Here is an 18,059-nt window from a genome sequence, read left to right as displayed (position 1 = left end):
GGTGTTTCCCTAGAATGGTTCCCTAGAGTCTAGGTCTGCAGCTCCCACTGGACCCCACATCAAAGGGGAGGGTGAGCAGGACTGAGAACGGGTTTACCAGCACCGGGTCGGTACAGAGCGATTCCTTTCAGCCACAGAGATTCATCCATTTCTCTCTCTCTGAATTTTATTTCTACATGGTTCCTCACTAGAATGCACCAGCCAGCATAAACCTTGTGTGGGATTTGGTCCAGGGCAGTATGAAAAGAATATCTGTGTAAACGACAGATATCATAATATATAAACAAAAATAAATAAATTAAATAAGTCTGATTAAAGAAAAAAAAAAAATTTTCCTAGGAGTTTATGTTTTTGCAAAACTAGCTTTACATATAATACACATAAATTATCAGAAGTTCCACTTATGTTGTTTTAAAAAATATATCTTTAACAAAACATTCCTAAATGTACAACATCTGGGTGTGTAAGTCACTCGGATGAGTTTTAAGACCGGCCCTACAAATCACACCCGTGCCTCGGAGGAGACTGAGGCTGCTCCCCACAATCTCATGGTCTGGAAATTCTGAGATGGACTGTCCCTCAACCAGATCTGCGCTTAGCCAGACAGAGGGGCCGGCTCTCCAGATCCGAGGCACCGTGTAGACACAGTGGGAGTCAGAAAACTGGGGAAACTGGTCTTCCCCTTCCCGGACCGGGATGGCACATTTCAACAAGAGGGGACAGAACAGTATCTGGAAGAGGCCTGGGAAGATGTAGCCCTAGACAGCTCTCTAACCAGTTGGGGTAGGGACACGAGGGAGGCCCAGGATGCTGCATTTCCCATCTGTCACACCAAATCAAACCAATGAGGAACCACCAAAGGAGACAAAGAAATGAACACAACTCTAGGTATAGAGACACCTTGACAAACTCCCTGGCTGGGCTTACACTGGGCTCCGATTTCTGAAACACAGGGCGAAGCTGGAAGTCAGGTGCCCTTGGTCGCTGCGGCAGGTGAGCCGGGGCACTTCAGACTTCGTAAATTTTGTCCTGCAGGTAGCTGAAGAGCGAATCCAGGCCTTTGGAGGAACTCCAGAGTTGCTTCAGCATGAGGCATTCTTTCTCATTCACATCTTCAAGCACCGATTTCAGGAAGCTCCGAACAAGGCATTTCGACTCCTCTAACACCTGAAGGGAAATGCACAAGCCTCGTTAGCGGGCACAGGGACTCTGCTCCAGAGGATGGACTTGGCCAGTGGGGCACCAGTTAACCCACTACGTCCAAGGCCAGAGGAGGCTGCCCCCTGTCGTCCAGGGCTGCTCAGGCCCATGTCCCAGCAATGCCAGGAATGGATTCCAGGTGTGCCGTGATGCTGAGCCCACAGGCCCTGGGCTGGCTGAGTTGGGCCCACATCACCCCCGACCACCAGAGCCTTGTCTTTTACCCAAGGGCAATGTAACTCGGTGTCATTTTCTATGGTGTCATGAAAACGTTTAGAAAACACTGCTTTCCCCTCCCTGTGCTTCATTTCCACTGTCTGTGAAACAGGAGCGATGACACCTAGCGCAAGGCCAGCTGGGAGCGCAGCGAGGTGATGAAATGAGCTAGAGGTTGTCCACGCGTCCATATGCGCCACCTCCACAGCAGGCCTCTCCTTCACGCTTAGGAGAAGAGCAACAGTGATGACGTAGCAGCCACTGTAATGAGTGCCGTCCATACAATTATCAGAGTCGCGAGTGATAACCGTGAGAATAACAAGAGCAGTAATACCACAGTATTATAGAAGTAATAATTGTAGTAATGTTATTAAAGGAGTAATAATAGCAGTGATGTTACTAATGTAGTGATAATGGCAATGATACTAATAATATAGCATTATAGCAGTGGTTACAGTAATAATGTCAGTAATGCAGTGGTAATAATAGTAATAATAATCATAGTAATGAATAATAAAACGATTGTAGTAGTCACAATGTTGATAATAACAACGCCACTACAATCAGCATTAACCAATAGGTCCGTGAGAAGTTCTTTTCCTCCATTCTTTCATTTCTTGCTCATGACAGCTCAGCCAGTGTTCGGATTGTAGATGCAGGACCTGTGCTCCTCAAGTCGAGTTGCCCAGAGCTGCCCGGCAGAGGAAGCCTGCAGACGCCGGGCAGATTCGACAGGCTGCACAGGCCTCGCTCCGAAGGGGCCCTGCCGGGGAGTGCCGCACCCGAGCACCCTTCCGCTGGCCTCCACCATCCTCTGCTGACGTCAGAGCTTCAGTTCCTACCCTCCCAAAGCATGGTCAGACAGGAAAAAAGGCAAGACGAGAGCTCCCTCGCTCAAGCAGGATGGGAAGGGGCTGTGGCCTCATTCTCCAGCTGGGGCTGCAGGCTGGCGGGTGGTGAGAACAGGCTGGTAGACCAAGGCCGCCTCTTTCCTCCCAGGAATTCCTCTGAAGAACACCACCTCCCAGAGGCGGTGGGTACATTCCTTTCTGGGGCAAATCGACCCAGAGCTCCTGAATTCATAACCATTGATAGGAGAGATGTCCTTGCCATATTTAACAGCTGGTTTCACCTAAAAACCTCCATTGCCCAAAGACCAAACTGCTCAGTGGAGCTTTGAGGCCTTTCTCCTACCTCTCTTCTCATACTCTGTCCCTGTGCACCTGCTCACACCACCATGAGCTGCTGCCTGACCTCCACAGGGGTCTCCGCACTTGTGTGCTCTAACTCATGCTGTGTCTTCTTCTCGGAACTTCTACCTGCCTCTCCAAATTGGAGTATAAGAAGTAAAACTGTCAGTATATGTGGATGATTTGATATTATACATTTAAAAAACCCTATAGAGTCTACCAAAAAACTATTAGAACTAATAAATGAATTCAATTACGTTGCAGGATACAAAATTAATATTCACAAATATGCTGCCTTACTATACATTAAAAACAGTCCTGTTTATAATTACATCAAAAAGAATAAAATACCTAGAAATAAATTTAACCAAGGAAATTAAACATATTTACTCTGAAAAATCTAAGATATTGATGAAACAAACTGAAGACGACAGAAATAAACAGAAGGATATACCATGCTCATGGATTGGAAGGATTAATATTGTTTAAATTCCCATACTACGCAAGGCAATCTATAGATTTAATGCAATCCCTGTAAAAATACCAATGACATTTTTCACAGAACTAGAACAATAATCCTAAATTTTTTTTTAAATCATTGATTTTTCAGAGAGAGAAAAGGAGGGGGGGAGAGAGGGAGAGAGAAACATCAACCTAAGAGTAAAATATCCATTAGCTGCCTTCCACACACTATAAATCAAGTCTGCAATCTGGGCACGTGCCACAACCAGAAATTGAACCGAAACCCTTTGGTGCATGGGACGCCAACCACTGGTGCCATGCTGGCCAAGGAATAATCCTAAAATTTATATAGAACCATAAAAGACCCTAAATTGTCAAAACAATCCGGAAAACAAGAACAAAGTTGGAGGTATCATATTCCTTGATTTCAAACTATATTGCAGAGCTATAGTAATCAAAACAATATAGTACTGGGACAAAAACAAATAGATCAATGGAACAAAATAGTCAGAAATAGACCCATGATTCTATGGTCAATTAATCTATAACAAGGGAGGCAAGAATATATAATGGGAAAATGTCAGTCTTTTCACTAAATAGTGTTGGGGAAACTGGATAGATATATGTAAAAAATGAATATGGACCCCTTTCTTACTCTATATACAAAAATAAACTCAATGCCATAAAACTCCTAGAAGAAAACTGAGGTAATAAACTCTTTAACATTAGTCTTAGAGATGTTTTTTGGATATGCCTCCCTGAGCAAAAGCAACAAAAGCAAAAATAAACAAATGAAACCACATCAAAGTAAACCATCAACAAAACAAAAAGACAACATACTGAATGGGAGATGATATTTACCAATAATACACGTGATAAGGGGTAGATATTCAAAATACATAAGAAACTCATACATTTTAACACCAAAAAAATAAAAATAAAAAAAAAATCCAAACAAACCAATGAAAAAAATGGACAGAAAGCCTGAATAGACATTTCTCTAAAGAGGACTTACAGAAGGCCAAAAGACATATGAAAAGATGTTCAACATCACTAATCATCAGGGAAATGCAAATCAAAACCACAATGAGATATCACTTCACACCTGTCAGGATGGCTATTATCAAAAAGTCAACAAGTAAGTGTTGGCGAGGATGTGGTGAAATGGGAACCCTCATGCACTGTTGGCGGGGCTATAAATTAGTGTAGCCACTATGGAAAACAATATGGAGATTCCTCAAAAAAAATTAAATACAGAGCTACCATACAACCCAGCAAGTCCACTTCTGGGCATCTATTCAAAGAAAACAAAACACTAATTCAAAAGATGTATGCAGCCCTGTGTTCGCTGCAGCATTATTTAAATAGCCAAGATATGAAAACAGCCTAGGATTCCATCAACAGAGAAACGGATAATGAAGATGATATATATATATACACACACACAATGGAATATTATTCAGCAATAAAAAGAATAGAATGTTACCATTTGTAACAACATAGACAGACTTAGAGGATATCTAAGCTAAGTGAAATAAATCAGACAGAGAAAGGCAAATACCATATGGTTTCACTTACATATGGAATCTAAAGAACCAAATAAACAAACAAAAAAGAAACAGACTTGCAGATGAGAACAAACTGATGGCTGACAGATGGAAGGAGGGCTGAAGGGCTGGGTGAAAAGGTGACAGCGTTGAGAAGTACAGATCGGTGGTTACAGAACAGTCCCAGGATGTGAAGTAGAGCATTGGGAATATAGTCAATAACATTATAATAACTATGTGTGGTGCCAAGTGGGTACTAGAATTATCGGAGGAATCACTTCGTAAATTATATAAATGTCGAATCACTATGCTGTACTCCTAAAACTGATCAAGAATAATATCGAATGTCAACTGCAATTGAAAAATAAAAAACCACACAAAAGAATAAAAAGTGAAAAACAAAACCAAAGGACAAAACAAGCAAAATAGCAACAGACTCATAGATACAGAGAACATATTAATGGTTGCCAGAGGGGACAGGGTAGGGAGATGAGTGGAAAAAGTGAAGAGGAATAAGAGGTACAAACCTCCAGTTATACAACAAGTCAGGGGGCTGTAACTAGAGTGCAGGGACAGTCAATAACATTGTAACAACTTTGTGGGTGACAGATGGTTACTAGACTTATCATCATGATCACATGGTAAGCTGATGCAGAATCACTCTGTTGTACTCTTGAAATTAATATAATATTGTATGTCAACTATACTTTAATAAAAATTTTTTTAATTTCTATCTGCCTGTGTGGCTGACTCCAGGGTCATCAACCATCCCTGTTTGTCTAGGACCACAGGTTTCCTGGGAATAAGGAATTTTCAGTACTAAAACCAGGAGAGCCCCAGGCAAATGAGGATGAGTTGGTCACTGTAGTCATCGGGAAGCTTACTAGAGAATCCATATAAAGAAAATCCATAGTAAGTGTTTATCAGCGATGCCGTACCATCACCATCATCACCATGGGTACAGCCAGGCTTCTGGGGAGTGGAGTTTACATACAGTAGGTGCCCAATGAAGGCTGATGAGTTGAATCAGGAGAGGCACAGCAGCTGGGTGGGGGTTCAGGAGAGACAGGGAGAAGGAAGGGAAGGTCACAGGTCTGGCCCAATAAACCCAGCACAGAAAGACTCCCCCGGTTTATTCTACCGAAGCGCCTCCCTCATTTCCTGAGCAGGCCCTGTGGTCACAGGGGCAGCCTATTCGCCACCTTTTAACAGGATATTTCCACACCGTGCTCGGAGTGACTTGTATGAGATAAAATCAACACTTAATTAAAAATCCGCACCTCCGAGGAGGTGTCCTCTATTTATCATTTTTCAATGTGTCTTCAGAGTCCAACAGCGATGCCTGGATGTGCCAGGGGCTCGGCGGGCGGGAGGAACGCAAGGGCAGTGGCTGCTCCCTTTCGCCCTTGGCTGGCTTCTACGCTTCGTCCCGCTTCGCCTTGCTTCTCATCTCTTCGAGAACTGTAGATGTTTTGTGTTTGGGGGTGTTGAGGACTGTCTTTTAAGGCAACACATTCTTTCCCAGAAGATGAATCTCTTCTGTAAGGTTTCCTGCAGTGAGATGATGGGGCACCACCTCCCTCTGGATTGGAGCCCTCAGCCCTGCAATGAGGCACCTGGTACACAACACAGGGCCTCTCGGGTACGCGCCACATGACCTCTGGCAAGTCGGCTAGTGCCTGCCAGCCTCACTGCCCTCGTCTACAAAATGAGTGTCTTGCAATGAGCAGCACAGAGAGACAGGACTCACCAGTGCGCTGCAGGACGCCATCTCCTTGACCCGCAGCATGACCTCCTGGCTGAACGTGGTTGGCCAGAAGACCTGGGACACCAGTCCTCTGCTGCAGGCCTCCTGGGCAGTGAGCTTCCGCCCGCAGAAGAGCATCTCGTTGGCCTGAAAAGCAAAGGCAGGGTAAGGCTGAGCGCCCCAGCGCCTCCGTGTCTCAGCGATGCCCGGGCTTGGTGTGAGTATTCCAGGGCTGGAAGCAGACTCAAGCGAGGCCCGACAAGCACTGGGAACTACACGCAAACACCTGGGTCTACCCACATCTTTCTGAGCAGAGGGTCCACAGCTTTCATAAGATCCTCCAAAGAAGCTATGCACCTACCACGGCGTCATCTACTCAGTACCACCCCCTTCGTCACCTCTGACGGCAGACCCCTGCAAGTGGGCGCCCACCTCAGTGCATTTCCAGGCATTTCCGTGCTGCAGGACCACTGGCCTGGGGTTGAACAGATGACCCCCCCGAGATGATAAAGCTCTCTGTGAGGTTTCCAAGCCGGAGCTGATGGGGAAGAATCTTTCTCCCTCTCTGGTTGGAGGCTAACCTCAATGAGCCCAGGGCCACCCCTGCTGTGTTCCCGTGCGGTGGCCAGGCAGGTCCACTGAGAAGGACGCAGTGGAGAAGGGCGCTGGGCCCGTCACCCCAGGGACACCTCACTTCTGGACGGGTCAGTTATGGAAATCATTATTCTTGCCCCTCCCCCTAAGCCCAAGTGTCTCCATCACTGCAGCCACCAAGGTCTCGGGTGCCACTGTAATACCAACCCAGAGGAGTGTCTCCCCCGACGGCCTGGGCTCTGTGCACAGGCGCTGCCCGGTCTTGAAAGGTGCAAAAGTTACCCCTGCCTTCTGAGGGCTCCTCTGCACCCCACTCCCCAAAGAGTCTCCTTTTGCTTTAAAGGTCACAGCTGTCCATGCGTGCTCTGGGAGGACCTACGTGGATGAGGTCCTATGCACAGATGGAGCCCAGTGCTGTCACCACTGCGACTTCCTGACAGGTGACCCTCCCACTGATAATTAGGGCGTCATGTGACAGGGTCCTTATCTCTTTCAGGATGAGTCCCCACCTCCTTCACAGGGCAGACACCCCTTCCCTAACCTGCCGTCCACCTGCCTCCCCTACCCTTCCCTCCTGCACCACGCTTTTAGCTGCTCTCGGATCGACAGTGAAACGCCAAGCTCTCTGAGCCTCTGCATCTACCCCCGGCTCCCCCCTTTGTCCTGGCTGTCACTGATGGGTCATGATGACCCACAGGACAATCTCTGATGCCAGAGTGGAAAACATGATCAGGTCAGTCATAAGCCCATAGCATGCATTTGGCTAGAGGCTGGAAGACAAATATTATACACGTCACTATAGTTATTTAGAAATGCCTCTGTCTCAGGAGACACGAAAGGAACTCAGCTGAAGGAGCCAAAGGGGATGCAGTCCGCAAGAAGAGCATGTCCCAATCGGTCACATTCTTGGAGTTTCAGAAATGGTTGAAATGAAAGAGATAAGACTGTACAAGGCTAACATTTTTGTGACCACCGAGGACGGGGAGGAAGTGGAGTGGCGCTGAGCTCGGGCAGGACACAGTGGCTGAGATCAAAGAGAAAGTGTTTGCTCCCTGGGCTCCCTGCCTGCCTCACTTTCCCGCCTCTGGGGAAGCTGAGCGGCCTAACGCAGCGAGTGAGCTGCCGAATCTGCACGGCCTCATCTGTCCCCACGGTAGGTCCTGCGGCACAGGGTGGTGCCGCTGGGTTCGAGGGCTGAGGGTACCCTCCGCTGACCTCTTCGTGGCTATTCGTGCTGAATGCTACCATCAAAGAGACTGCCCAGGAAGAGGCGAGGGGGCTCCCACCCTTCCAGACTCACTCAAGCAGGTCCCCTGCTGGGAGCCTCCTCTAACCTGCCCCCCGTGGGTCGGGCCCTGTTGTCGGGGTCATGATTCTTGGGTAGTTTTCTGGGGTCTCCCAGGACCACCAGCATCTGCAGGCAGAATGCTCCCAGCAGTCCTGGGGAGCCAAAGCAGACCCGGGTGAAGTCTGCACCGCATCGAAGCCACCTCAAAACGCCCCCTCCCAGACCCAGTAGACGAACCCCACCTCCTGAGCCCCTCCTGTGTCCTGGTGGTGCTCACCTCGGACTCACCAACCAGAGGCAGGCTGCATTTTACGGCACACTGGGTAAGAGCACAGATTCTGCGCTCACGTTCCACGACCCCCATCATCACAGCGTGACCTCAGACAACTCACTTGGCCCCTCTGAGTCGGGGTCTCCTATCTAAGAGGGGATGACAGTCCTACCTTACGGGATATCGTGAGAATGAACTGAGTTCATGGCTGTCGCACAGGCCCCGGGGAGTATTTCTGAGCTGCTGTGATGACTCAGCCCTGCCCAGACTGGCTCCCGGCTGCTGGTGCAGAAACTGACCTACAGGGATCCTGGGACCTTGCTGGAACGGCCTGTGCCTGCTTCCGGGGGCTTACCAGCGCGACGCCCAGGATCTGGGGGAAGGTGTAGGAGGAGCAGCCGGCCGGAGTGAGGCGGATGGTGGCATAGGGGGTCTGGAACCAGGCCTTCTCGCTGGCCCACACGATGTCACAGAGGGGCAGGATGGAGGCACCCAGGCCGAGCGCGGGCCCGTTGATGGCCACCACGATGGGCTTCTTAAACTGGATCAAGGCCTTTACGAAGTCCCTGCGGAAAAGAGAAGACCCCCTGTGACAGGCGGCCGGGCTGGCCGAGACCAAGCGGCGCCCTCGATTGCGCTGAGGCCGAAGTAAGCTCCCCGGGTGCTACGAAACCCCGGCAGGACCTCAGAGAAGAGGGGGTGCCAGGCAAGGGTCTCGTTCTCCCAGACGCCGGGCCACTGGGCTGCAGTCGCAGGCCTGGCACCCTCAGATTTTCAGAAGAGACCTAGTGGGGGGAGCACGTGTCTGGGTCCGCCCAGATGGCCTCAGGTCATGCCCGCTGTGCCAACCCTGCACCCGTCCCCCTGTCCGTCCACTCCCTCGATAGCAACACATTGGAACTATCCCAAGGGAGACAGCCTGAATGTCAAGATTCAGAACCAGAACCAGAGCTAGAACCGAAAGGAGGGTGTGAGAAAGAGGCTTATTTGAACTCAGGGAGAGGAAGGTCCCGACAGCACTGGGGGAAGGTGGAGTGGGCGGCTGCGGAGGGGCGAAGTCCTCATCACCGGAGATCACACTGGCTTGATGATAACTCTGGCTGGCGTTACAGACAGAATTCAAACGCGGTGGTGGGCACGGGTGGGATGGAGGACATCTAACATTTCTTTCAGTAACAGGACCGTCTGATTCTGAATTACCTAAAGGAATGCCAGATTCTCAAGGGTGACGAGGGTCTATGTGCTAGGGTGACTTTGACCAAAACTGGGGGAAGAGGCAGGGCTCCCCTGCAGGCATGTGGCTTCTGGAAGCCTTGGGCAATAGTTCATGGCCCTGATCTTCTGCAGGGAGAGAGGCTGCAGCTGCATCTTTAGTATGCAGAGCCACGTGAAATAACTCTGCTCCCTCCACCTTAGATGCTTTCTGCCTCCCCCTACTTGCTGTAGAGGACCTACAAAATTTTAATCTTCATCTGGACATAGAGGAAAGATCAAGAATGTCTAATAACACCTACATCCTTCATTATCCTCAGGTGATACACTGGAAACTACCAAGAACTCACAGGAATAGAATCCAAACTTCCCACCGTGACTGTGGTCTGCCTCTGCGTGGGTCTCCAGGGTTATCCGGTGTCTCGCACACCCTGCTCTCTGTGCACAAGCTGCAGGGCCCTTCAGAGAGTTCTTGGAAAATATGATCACAATTTGCTATTACCCTAATTACTCGCTTGCTTACTTATTTTTGAATTCTCCCCCGCTCCCGCTCCTTAAGAAAACCCTCAGGTCTGCCGTGTGCACTGCCGGGTCTCATCCATACTGGAATCAACACCCAGTAAATGACTGTTGAATAGGTACAGGCTTCTCCCAGAACAAGAGCAAAGACTGCAGATGTGTGGTGGCGACATACTATTTCTTCACCAGACCTGATCTCCCTCTTCTTCCTGAGTCTACTGCTAGAACACATTTTCCAGCCTCCCTTGCAGTGGGCTGTGGCCAAGTAACCAAGGGCTGGCCAATGGAATGTGAGTGGAAACCATACACACACTTCCAGGCGTGGAGTGTGGAAACCTCCCACCGTCCAGCTCTCGTGGCCCTTTCATCTTGACAAGCATGGGACTCTTAGGGGACATTTTCTGAGCCACAAGATAGAAGAAGGCTGGGTTCCTGAGTCACCACTTGGAGGACAGCCATGGGCTGATCAGTAACATCTGTTTTAGATTCCCATGTGCTAGAAGTACATTTCTATCACAACTGAGCCATGATATAGACGTAGGGTTTATTTGTTACAGCAGCTAAAACTTAACTAATACAAATGTCAAGCTGATTCATCCCTTCTCAATGGTTACCGTCCTCCCTCCCTCCACCCCCAGTTCTTATCAAAAGATGTGGATATCATGGTGACATGTGGGGATCGAATTCAATTGTGGAAAGACTCCTTATATTCTGCTGGGGCTGGGGATATCTTGTGACCCATATGTCTTCACGAAAGTATGCACCCTTGACCCAGGCTGGAGGCGTCCCATTTCCTGACTCCCGTGTGACTCTTCGTGAGTAGACAACGGAGTTATCCCAGCCACTGCAGCTCACCCCAAAAGGACACCGTTCCAAAGAGGGAGAGCTGGCACCATGGCCCTCTGATTCCCAGTTTCCCAGGCCCATTTCCTGGCTTGCCTTCTGAACCTGATGGTCTCAGTCACCGGTTCTAACAAGTGCTTTTCCCAAGTGTGATCTGGAGTAAGCAGGGACACGGGGCTTCTTCGCAGGATCCTTGGAGCCACCGGGTTTGGGTGATTTCCCTTCCTAAAGACACTCGCTCAGCTGCAGGATCCGGGCTCTCTGAGTGGGAAGGGCTTCAAGAGTCACATAGCCAAGGCTCCCACTTGGTTCAGAATTCCCCACAGCATCCTGAGGATGCCCCTCTGGCCTCCCGGGAGCATTTCCAATAACAAGGGTCCTTCCCTGTCAGGATGCCTTCCTGCTGTGACCTCATGTGGGCCTCCCTATACTTACACTCACTCCGCTCCATCATCCACACAACAGTCCTTTAGGAATTCGGCCCTGCCCTCACGACCTTCCAGCCCCCGGAGCCTTTCACTCTGTGGTTCCCAGCCTGAGCTCTGTGCAGAGGCCCCAAGGACCCGGAGAGGGGCTGTCGGGACGAAGTGTGCATGGCTCCGGCCCTCCCCACTCCTGGCGGTCCAAGCAGTTCATTTCCTTGATATAAAAAGATGATGCACAGACCACCTCCCCATCCCTTTCCTCTCACCTCAAACAACAGATTCTATCGCAAGGGTCCAGAGGGTGTAGCAGCCAGATAGCAAACAGGATATTGCATTACAGAGGCTGCTGCTCAGATATCTGATCCTGACGCAGCCGGCGGGGCTGCCTGGGAGATGGCTTCCCCTGTCCCCAGCAGCCAAGTCTGCCAGGCTGGCCTGGCCTGAGGCTTCCTCCGCTCCACCTAAGTCCGGTTCTACCTGCCTGAGCTGCAGGGCTGTGCGGGTGCAGCAGCAGGAGCAGGGACTCTGGGGTCTGGAAGACTCGGGAGTCAAGTCTCACTTGTGCCCCTAACTAGGGCTGAGATCTTGGACAAGTGACACGGTCTCCACAGCCTCAGTTTCCTCCGTGGAGCCTGGGAAAGCCACCGGTGCGTCCCCACAGGCCACACGCGAATTACATGAGACGTCCTCGCAGGGCACCAAGGCCCGCCACGGGGGAGCCCTCGCAGCCGCGGGGCAGGGCGGACGCCGCTTCCATTCCACTCGCAGGGGTCTAGGAGCCACTCTCCTGGCCTGAAGCAGACTCAGAAGCAAAATTCTGCTCAGGGCGTGTCTGGGTTTCACCGGGAGCAACGAGCATTTCTTCTGTGACCCAGCTTTTCATTCCTTTTGACCACAGCCGCGGGCTGCAGCCCTCCCACTGCCCGAGTTCAGAGCCAAGCCAGCTGGTACAGGTCCCATAGCATCGGATACACACGGTGACAGTCACCTGGGGTCCCCAGAGGGGTAGTCTAGGAGCCCACTCCATTGTCAGACTCAGGTTTCGCTAAAACTGGGAGTAGCATGAAATAAGTCTTCACAGCTACCGTAAGTACTCATCGTGTGCCGGGAACAGGCCGAGCATTTCGCGCGGGTTATCTGATTGCTCTTCGTCCCAGCAACCCGCCAGCAGGCCACTGCGTCCCCTACGGGGAGTTCAGGTGAGGGCAGCCTCTCAGGATGGGCAGACAGCTCTGTTTGGGTCCCGGGGAGCGGTTTCTGCTGAATGAATCATCTGAGCTCTTCCCACATCTGCTAGTTCATTCAGCAAATATCTGCAGAGTGAGCACAGCCACTGGGTCATGGGTGCACACATGCTTTCTTAGGAAACGGCCAGGGTGTGGCGGGGGCACTGCTCGAGCAGCCGTGGCCCTGGCGCGTGGCGTGCTCGGCTCCTGGAGGTCAGCCCGGACGAGGCCATGTGAGTCCCAAGAGGACCGTGAGGGAGCTCAGTGGGGGGCTAACACGCATTTCAGCCATGCTCAATTTTTAACAAAGTCCTTTCCCAAGAAACCTCTCGGAGTGTGAATGCAGCGATGTACTTGGAACATCTGCAGGAGTGAGGACAGAACTTCCAGCGTGGTCCAAACTCGGGAACGACAGGGCCCTCTGCTCAGGGTGCCTCCCTGGCACCCTGCAGGATGTTCCCTGGGAGACAAACTTCTTTCTCTGCCGCATCGTGTCCCGCACTCGGGGGTGTGCTGCTGGAGAGAGCCCTCCCAAGGCGGCGGAGCTGGGCTCCCACAGACGTCGGTGGTGATGACCCGGGGCTCTCTTCTCTACGAGGCCATACAGTCTGCACCCCATCCATTCCCTCCCTGACCCCTCTGTCACCTTCCTCTTTGCCCTCTTAGGGCCATCTGACTTCTCTCGCCTAAAACTAAGGACCATGTAGTCTCTACACCTCTCAGTGCTCTCGGTCCAATGCACCGAGACCTCTTGGCTGGGATGGGCAGGGGTTCTCAACTCCTGAACGTTCGCACCATGGAGGGAACTTTAAAACCAAAGATCCGCTGGCCACACACCATGCTCATTAATTCAGACTCTCCGGGGGGGGGGGTGCCACCAAGCAGCTGGGGAGTCTCTGGGCAGCTGGGGCTGAGAACCACTGGCCTCAGGGACATGCCCACGCCTCCTCCATCCCCACTGTCCCTGCCGGCTCACGGCCAATGCGCTACCAGCTTCTGCTCCCTCTGAGGCACGGGGACGGGTTCCCTGGGTAGTCTCTCCCTCTGCTCTGCCAAGAGACACGCCTTCCTGATGAGATGGCAAATGTCTGAACGCCTCCGGCCGCGTTTCTCCAGAGGTAAGGTAATGCGTGCAGCATCTCCTCGAACTTGGGACCTCTGGAAATCAGCGAACGCCTCCACAGACACTCATAAAGCAGATGAAGGCTGCGGCCAAGGGGCTCCTCAGCTGCAGAGATGGGTGCCCCACCACCGATGGTCCCATACATGAAGAAGGAAGCTTCCTGGGGACCCTGCGGCTCCCCCCCCGCCACGTGACAAAGCAGCTGAGTCCTCCGTGGACATGGCCAGGGCTCTGCACCCAGGGAGCCTGAGAGTTGCAGGAAACCTCGGTGGTTTTCCAGCAACAGCGTTCAGGCTTTTCGTGTCTCCTCTGAGAGGCGGGGCTTCTGCGGCAGGAAGCACACACGTGTTTGGAGCACAGATTCCAGCAGATGTGTCGCCCTGAACTGGGACTTGGAACCCCACATGTGAGGGCATCCCTGTGTCATATCTTGGAGACTCTGCACCCCCGGAAGAATCCCACAGCCTTGTGGGAATCAGCCTCCATATGACAAGGTCACAACACAGTGAGACTGGAAGGCCCAGAAAACCCCTAACCTGCAGCCCAGGGCTCCCCGACCCCCTGTGGAATGAGGGTTCCTTCTGAAGAGACCAGGCAGCATCACTGAACTGTGACTCTTGTCCGAGCACCCTACAAGGTGCCGCAGCGAGTGTGTGCACTCTCCGCGGTGGAGGACCAGTGACAGCCCTTGCTGGAAATCACATGAGCAGGCTTACTTCCGACAAACCTATAAAGAATGGGCAAATGGCCCTGGCCGGTTTGGCTCAGAGGTTAGAGCGTCGGCCTGCGGTCTGGAGACTCGGGTTCGGTTCCCGCTAAGGGCATGTACCTCGGTTGCAGTTTGTCCCCGGCCCTGGTTGGTCGTGCGGGCGGCAGCCACTCGATGTGTCCCTTTCACATCGATGTTTCTCTCTCTCTCTCTCTTCCTCTCTCTCCCTCCCATTCTATCTGTACAAAAAATGGAAAAATGTCCTCGGGTGAGGATAAAAAAAAAAAAAAAAGAATGGGCAAATGACTGCCCTTCAGTGTCCCAAAGAGACACTGATGGTTGGAGTCAGGATTCTAACTTTTGCCCCAAAGGCAACAAGAGAGGGGAAAACACCTCCCACCCCGCCAGGTCTGCAAATGCACAGGTGCTCAGGGAGACCCTCCGACCTCCTCCCGAGAAAATCACAGGTTTCACCATCACACGGAGAGTGGGAGAAGCGTGGATACTACATGGGCATTGCCAGATGCTGGGGTGAATATAAGAAAATAAAATCTTTTGGGGAGCAAAAGAATAAAGTGCAATCTTACCCAGAGAGCAAAGGCATCTCTCATTTGGGCAAGAAAACACAGGATGCCCAATTAAACTCCAAATTTCAGATAAACAGCAAATAATTTTTTAGTATAAGTATATCCCAAATGTTGCATGGGATAGACTTATGCTAAACAAAAATGTATTTGTTGCTTGAAGAGTTGAACTGGGCAGCCTGTATTTTTACGTGCTCAATTTGGCAATCCTACGCCGGTCCCCTAGTGTCTGAACACAAGCAGAGCTCACCTGATGGATTCTGCAATGCGTGTGCTCTCCTTTCGCCGGTCGCTGGACAACCGGCCAATCAGGTAGGAGTAATCCAGGCCACTGCAGAACACGCTGCCCACTGCACTGAGGAGCAGCAGTTTGCTGTCATCCGTGGCCGCGTTGCAGAGAGCTCGCCGGACCTCCTTCATGATCTAAGGGCAGAGATGAATTTGCAGAGATGTTAAATGTCTCTCTGGAAGCTGGGGCAGAGGTGAGGACATCTGCTTGCCTGTGCAGGGAGCCGCCCCTGAATACGAGCCACGTCCAGACCTAGCAAAGAAACACCCAAACCGGAGCGTCCCTACACCCTCCCCGAAGCAGGCACAGAAGACTAAGAAGGTGGTAGCAGGATCACTGGCTGCAGACTTGGAAACCTGACTTGGAATCTGGCTTGCAACCCTGGTAACTGCAAATCTTCCAGCATTTGCTTGTTTAGCCCTTTTCAAGGTGAGGGGGGAAATTCCTGTGCCCAGCCCAGGTGAGTTATGTAAGCTATCTCTAAAAGGCCAATTTAATTCTATATTCGTGCTCGTCCTTAATTCAACAAATTCAACAAAGACCCTTGCACAGCATGTAGGTGGGAAGTGGGCTTTGGCATCAAACGCATAAAATGTTCAAGGTGCCAGGAAAATAACCGTCAAACATAAATTCTATATCCAGCTCAACTATCATTCAAAAGCAGGGGTAAAATTAGACATTTTCAGTAAAAGAGTGTTCACTACTCTTAGACTCTCACTGAAAAAAAAACTAAAAAAGAATGCACTTCAAGAAGAAAACTATATTCAGAAAGAAAAATAAAACCAGCAAGCAAACATCAACAGCCAGCAAAGAAACTGGTAAATGTGTTGATAAATCAACATTACAAGTGACTATAATAATCACCATACTGATATTCATTAATTGGGGATGCACAAGGTGGACCTATGGTCATAGGCAATAATATTGTGTCAGATAAGAGAAGGGGAGTCCAGCCAGTGTGGCTCAGTGGTTGAGCATCAACCCATGCACCAAGAGGTCGCCGGTTCGATTCCCGGTCAGGACACATGCCCAGGTTGTGGGCCAGATCCCCAGTGTGGGGCATACAGGAGGCGGCCAATCAATGTTCGCTCTTATCGATGTTTCTCTCTCTCTCTTTCTCCCTCTCTCCCTCTCCCTTCTTCTCTCTCTAAAATCAATAAAGGGGAGACCAGAGTTAGAGCAGACCTAGGTTATGTGTCTGGGAGAGGTTGTAACAATTACATTTAGGCTTCACTACGTGACCATAACTTAAGGATAACTTCTTAAAAGTACATCATGAATTACAATGAACAGGGTGGTGAAATAAAGAAAGCTCAATCACTCAATCCAACAGAAGTTAGGGGAAAAGCAAAAATAAGCCCAGAAAGTGTGTAGTGAGAGTAAACAAGGCATGCACTTGCCTGGATAAAGCTGAGAGTGCCCAGGGGAGACAGTAAGTGAATAGGCTTTTACTTATTTTTTAAATATTTTCATTGATATTTAGAGAAAGAGGAAGGGAGAGGACAAGAGAGAGAGAAACATCAATGTGAGAGTGAAATACCCATCGGCTGCCTCCTACATGCCCCATACCAAGGATCGAGCCCATACCTGGGCATATGCCCTGACCAGCAACTGAACCAGCAAACTTTCAGTGCACAGGACGACACCCAACCAACTGAGCCACACTGGCCAGGCTGTGCATAGACTTTTAAAGAATCATTACTGATTATTCAATGGGCATAATCATAGGATACAGTGTCGACATGTTCTGAAAATACTGTTTTTTAAATGTACGTTTTAAAGAACCCCCCCATTTGTTAAGTACTTGGAGGTGCCCTTGTCATTTCCACACAATATTTTCCTCCAAACAAAAATCATGGAAGAGGAACAATAGTATCCTGATTTTGCAAGTAGAGCAAGAGAAGTGAAGTGAGTTGCCCAGGGCCACCAGTAACAGGCAGAACCACAATGCAAATCTCACTCCAACATCCCTTCTCTTTCTACTGTTCCATACTGTGGGATGACTTAAATACATGGATGAATTTGAGTGGAAAAAACAGGGCTGGACGTCCATCTGAATCGAGACTCCCCACCTGTGCTCAGTGAAGACGGACCCGAGAAGCACTTTCCACTCTAACAGGGTATAAGCCACAGATACTCATTTTGAACACCAGGAAAGGGAACGGGCCACTATCTTTCATCTCTCTGCCTCCAGAAACAGACAGTCTCACCCATACAAGATCCTGCTGGGGACACACAATTCTACACATGACTCAGAGGGTGGCCCCTTTCTCGAAGGTCACCCTTACTTGTCAATTAGTAAAAACAAAATCAAACAAAGCAGCCACCTCCTTTCTGAATTAAATGGAAAGCACACTTGTGTTTTGTGGATGCAACAAACGTACCAACTACATTTGTAAAATTTTTTAAAATTGTATCAAGTGAGTATACTGTGCCTTTGCCTGTCCCGCATTGATAATCCGGGACTGATGGTTGGGGTTCCAACCTTCTCCAAGGATCCCAACATTTATAATGTAACTGGTTTGAAAAATGGTCTATCATCTGTACACTGTGTTACCTTCATACACAGAATACACTGCATGTATGTCACTACCTGTTGGTGCTCACCTGCTGG

General features: G+C 50.1%; 1 protein-coding gene across 1 annotated transcript in view; it reads right to left on the bottom strand.

Annotated features, from left to right (window-relative positions):
- Positions 1–419: 419 nt before the first annotated feature.
- CDYL2 (chromodomain Y like 2) overlaps positions 420–18,059 on the bottom strand; it is a 176,028-nt gene continuing 158,388 nt past the window's right edge. The window contains exons 4-7 of the mRNA XM_036274433.1: positions 15,407–15,579; positions 8,871–9,081; positions 6,366–6,509; positions 420–1,167 (exon numbers count right to left, since the gene is read on the bottom strand). Of these exons, the coding sequence (XP_036130326.1) occupies positions 1,009–1,167; positions 6,366–6,509; positions 8,871–9,081; positions 15,407–15,579 (687 nt within the window). The 3' untranslated portion in view covers positions 420–1,008. The remainder of the gene's footprint in view (positions 1,168–6,365; positions 6,510–8,870; positions 9,082–15,406; positions 15,580–18,059) is intronic.

This window comes from Molossus molossus, unplaced genomic scaffold (assembly GCF_014108415.1).
Source record: "Molossus molossus isolate mMolMol1 unplaced genomic scaffold, mMolMol1.p scaffold_m16_p_21, whole genome shotgun sequence".
NCBI classification, from domain to species: domain Eukaryota; kingdom Metazoa; phylum Chordata; class Mammalia; order Chiroptera; family Molossidae; genus Molossus; species Molossus molossus.
This window is presented reverse-complemented; position numbering and strand designations above follow the sequence as displayed.